The following is a 4907-nucleotide window of genomic DNA, read 5'->3' as shown; positions in this document are numbered from 1 at the left end:
ACCCGCTCGCGAAGTTGTGGTATGATACCGCTTGCGCTCCAGGGATGGGACGCCGACAACGGCTGGCTTCAAATTCCGATAGTCGCCGGATCAGCTCCCGATCCAGCCCAGTGGATCTTACCTCCACACCGTTGACTCCCATAGAGATTGAGCCTGACACACCGGAGGCCTGGCCAATCACTGTMGAAGCGTTGCGACGAAAACAAATTCCGTTTGAGGTGTCCCCCGACTCTCCTGCTCGGGTCATGTTCGGGACCTGGGATGGACACGACGCGTTGGTGATTCTCCGCTCACTAAACCAGGACCAGAGAAACGGTGACAGGGAATGTTCCATCTGTCATGATACGTCAGCAGAGGACACCGTCTACTTGAAGTGTGAGCAGTGTCGCACCGACATCCACCTGCAGTGTATGGAGAGTTGGCTCGAGGCACGGTCGACTTCGATCAACTTTGACTGTCCGATATGGTAGGGTCCCTCACCTGTTGCTCCCTTCCAGTGAGCGTTAGCACCCTACTGACCAGTCCGCAGTCGAGAGCACCGATGGTTTGATGTTATTTACTCAGCCCCCGTCGCAACGAGACAGAGAAGAACAGCGCCTGAGAGTCCTGAAGAGACTATCACTGTCCAAACGGAGGTCTCCTCAGGAGAATCTGCTGCGCGTGCTCCACGTCGGTCCGGCAGGGCAAGGAGACCACCTCGCCGTTATGTCTGAGTGACACCCTCGTAATTAGTTTTTCTCCCCCTTGTTTGAAGAATTGTTTTCGGGTTAGGAACACGTTATGTCGCACTGGAAATCCGCGAAGATTTAATATTTGGATTCTTTAGCTACATGAAATGAAATGCGACTTGTTTGCTCCCAACACAAGACAGCACTTTCGAGGACATTTAGGCAATGTAGCCCAGGAGCTGGTAGCGAAGAGCGCGGTAACAGGCGAGCAGGGTGAAGCGAGGTCCTCACAGATGCATGAGTAGCGAAAACGGGAACAAACGGAATGGGCAATAAGCTACTGTAACCATACGTTGATCAATTGTTTGTTCATGGCCACTTGGGCAGGCCCTCAGACCTGTAAACCTGCTGCTGTTAGCATATTTTTACCCCGTTTCACCCACCCGGCAAAACACAAGAGGAACGCCAAATGGCAGTAGGAAAATTGTGGCCCATGGCCAGCAGTCCTCTACAACGCTTGACGGTTCCTGGGGCTACTGACTTTCCTAGGAGAGCGAGCCCACTTTCCAGGAGCGTTACTTGCACGCCTGAGAGCGAGCTGGATGGTTCTAGGTGTACTATTGCTCCTACGATACTGAAGCCCCCTCCGAAGAAGATAATTATCGTGCGGTAATACAGGGTGATGAAGGCCTTTCTATCAAATCATTGCCCCGGATAACAGGACAATAAATAGTGGGACTGTCCGGCTCAGATCATATTGATACCCTGACTTCTAACCTACGACATGGCGAAAGAGCACTCCGGAGGTCGACAGCAGAACAGTTGCTATTCAAAGGATACTAATGTTCTTCCGCTTGGTATCACAGATCAGACAGATATTCTAGAGAAAATGACGGTTCTGGACCTTCCTATTGAAATGCTCTTGTCTATTGCTGAGGAGTTTGACAGTTCCCGCGACATCTTGTCCTTTGCCCGAGTTAATAAGAGGGCATATGGCCTGCTGCGGTCGGCTCTTTACAAATTCAATATCCAGCAGCAAAACGCCTCGGCGTTGCACTGGGCCGCATGCAACGGAAGGCCGCTCATGGCGAAGATGATGCTGCAGCGCTACCTGTACGATGTGAACGCTGTCTATTGCTCCAACACGCCGCTTATCTACGCCGTATTTCACGGTTCTACAACGGTTGCTCACATTCTCCTTGCCAACCGCCATATCGACGTCAACTTCCAGAACAAAAGAGGGCAATGTGCCCTGTGGTGGGCCGCACGCCGTGGTGGTACAGATATTGTTGAACGATTGCTACAGCGCGATGATGTCCAAGTTGACAACCGCGATCTAAAGGATCGCCTTACTCCGCTGGGCGTTGCAGTATTGAAGGGGCACGAACGAATCGCGCGGCATCTCTTGAACACGGGCCGAGTGGATGTCAATGCACGGAACCGACAGAGGCGGACCCCCATTTTTCACGCGCTTTCCCGAGATGACCGGACTATAACGGAAATGCTTCTTGCGGATGAGAGCGTCGACCTGTCCTGCCAGGATGTCTGTGGCCGCACCCCCCTTATGTACAGCGTCTTAAAGGGCCGGACCGAGCTGACAAAGTTACTCTTGGGCCACTCAAGGCCCTACGTCGACGTCCGGGATAGTAAAGACCTAACGGCCCTTTGGTATGCTGTTCGAATGGGAAATGAAGAAATCGTCCAACATCTCCTGGAAGGCCATTCGACACTCTTACGTGATGCGAACCATGGCATCGGCGGCGAGCAAGCGCTACTGTGTCTGGCCGCCTACCTAGGGAAAGATAAGATGGTGCAACTATTTCTTGATCACGGCTGGGACGTGAACGAGGTGGATGCACAAGGGCGAACGCCATTGCATCTGGCGGCGCAGCAAGGACATTTTTTAGTCGCCCAGGTCCTTTTGAACCGCCCACAAATCAATTTGCGCGCGCAGGAACAGTGGGGATCGACGGCCTTGCATGAAGCCGCCAAGCGAGGGCATTTGGCGGTAATCGAACTGCTTCTGGCTAAGCCAGGGATAGCCATCAACATTGAGGACGTGAATGGCGCCCACCCACTCTGGTGGGCTACTAAAGGCCGCCACAACGATGTGGCCGCGCGACTGCTGGACGAACCGAATATTAGTGTTAACGCCATCGGCAAATTCGAGGCACCTGAGCCGGATTCATCAACATGCCTCCATCATGCGGTCCAAGCGGGAGCAATGGAGATTGTCCGCAAGCTTTTGGCGGTGCGGGCCCTCAATCCCAATGTCGGCGACCACCAGAAGTGGACTCCGCTTTGCTGGGCAGCTAACCAAGGGAATGTGGAGATGGTGGAGCTACTCCTCACCCGGCCGGATATACGGGTAAACGGGGTCGAGGGAAAAGAAGCTCCGCCGCTCTGTTTAGCCGCAAGGGAGGGCCAGATCCAGGTAGTCCGTCGCTTGCTACAGTGGCCAGGCATTGACATCAACCAACAATGGGGTGCCTATCTGCCACCACTCCTGGCTGCCATCACCAACGGTCATTCGAACGTAGCAATGTATCTGCTTGGGTGCGGGAAACGATTGGACGTCAACGCCCAAACTTACGCGAAGGAATCCGCACTGTCTCTGGCAGCGCGCCAGGGAGACCTACAGGTGGTCGAAAGTCTCCTGCGCGACTACCGCACAGACTGTAAAAGCGTCGACGACCGGGGACGCACTGCATTATGGTGGGCGGCCCATACGGGCCAGAAGCCGATTGTGGAACGGTTGCTGGCGGACGATCGTGTCCTGATCGATGTTGCGGATGACGAGGGCATAGACGCTCTGAATGCCGCGCGGCGACAGTATCATTTTAATACTGCCAGACTCCTACGGGCTCACCGGCCTGGACATCATTCGAGTAGCGATGGCTTTCGCCATCCAGCTACCAGTATTTCATAGTGTCGCTTCTGGCCAATATATGGAATGTTCCTTTTTGTGCATATTGGTCATAATGCCTGAATAACCCCGGCTGTGGCACGCAGGTCAAAAAATCTGCACAGAATGTCGCGGAATATAGACCCGAGGGATATGCGGTGCGTGAGTCGCCCCGTTTGTTTGCTCATCTCGTGCATGCTGACTTTTGTGTAGTAGACTCGAGTGTACTTCGAATCCGCGTCAAGGGCGCTAGCTTTCTGGTAACCCTTTCAGACAGTAATTATCCATGATGTATTGTAGCTTGAGGCGCCCATTCAGAAAGCGTTGCATGCCGCTGGGTATATTTCACCTGGTGCGTCCTCTGGATCTTCCCGTCTTCCTACTTTGGACCGGCTGATGGCTCGATTGCTGTCGCAGGCAGTACCTGGGGCGCAGGGGGAGGAGATGAGTTAGGGACCGTTCCATAGGACAACACTTCAGAACGTGGTCGAACGACAACACTTACTGACCGCATCGCTCTTCAGTCGAAGGTTCAGTTCCTGGTATTGTTCGGACTCCCATGAGATTCCTAGACATGTGACAGCTCCTCATCTGTATCATTAGCTGGACATTTACAAGGTCCCTGACGAATGAGGTGCATGGCCGACACATCCATGCTATTCCAAGGTATCTCTCATTCCTTGCCTGGCCTTTGCCCTCAGGCAACACCGCTAGCCCTTCGGCTCTCCTGGGTCTCTGCATCGTTGGAGATTTCGTTGGCCAATAGATAGCKGCGATATCCAGATCCCGCTGGGCCTACGCCATTCCCTAGGAAGCAACGACGAATCAACCTGCATAAGGAAGTCGAGCAGGGAGGATATGAGCAACAAAGAAACCTCATGGGAGGATAGCCATTGCTCACGTAGCCAGCCCATGAAACAATGAGAAGACGTAATCCCATATCTGTCCTAGCATCATTTCTTGATAGCATCATCACCGCCAGGGATGACTGTTTCATTGGCATTGGCAAATTTGATCGTGAGGTGACACAACTAAACCCGACCCAGTCTGAGCGTTATCTGAAAGAGGGATAGGGGTGGATATTGGATGACAAATACTTAGTTTAATCAGTTGAGAAAACTACGCCACGCTCATCCCGCCCAGCCTATTCTCTTTACTCGAGTACGCCGCCGGGATGCTGCTGCGGATTACCCATAGGGAAGCATCAATGGACGTTACCCGCTGATGATTAATTTGACCACAAAGTTCCTGAAAGGATTGTGTTTGATGCAATTCGAGCGTAAGTGGACCAGAGCAATGCTACATATGCGGAGTCCCAAAATGATGGGCGCTGG

General features: G+C 53.0%; 2 protein-coding genes across 2 annotated transcripts; both read left to right on the top strand.

Moving 5' to 3' along the window:
* Positions 1–529: 529 nt before the first annotated feature.
* On the top strand, positions 530–717 carry Asppvi_002053 (uncharacterized protein; the record flags this gene model as incomplete). The annotated part of the gene is made up of 1 exon (XM_043307586.1): positions 530–717. A coding segment is annotated over one exon (188 nt), but the record flags the coding sequence as incomplete, so codon positions are not given.
* A 735-nt stretch (positions 718–1452) lies between these two features.
* Positions 1453–3597, top strand: Asppvi_002052 (ankyrin repeat domain-containing protein; the record flags this gene model as incomplete). The annotated part of the gene is made up of 1 exon (XM_043307585.1): positions 1453–3597. The coding sequence occupies one exon, from the start codon at positions 1453–1455 to the stop codon at positions 3595–3597; it is 2145 nt and encodes a 714-aa protein (XP_043163520.1).
* Positions 3598–4907: the final 1310 nt, after the last annotated feature.

This window comes from Aspergillus pseudoviridinutans (genome assembly GCF_018340605.1).
Source record: "Aspergillus pseudoviridinutans IFM 55266 DNA, scaffold_14, whole genome shotgun sequence".
Taxonomy (NCBI): Eukaryota; Fungi; Ascomycota; class Eurotiomycetes; order Eurotiales; family Aspergillaceae; genus Aspergillus; species Aspergillus pseudoviridinutans.
Note: the sequence above shows the minus strand (reverse complement) of the source record. Positions and strands in the feature narration are given on the sequence as shown.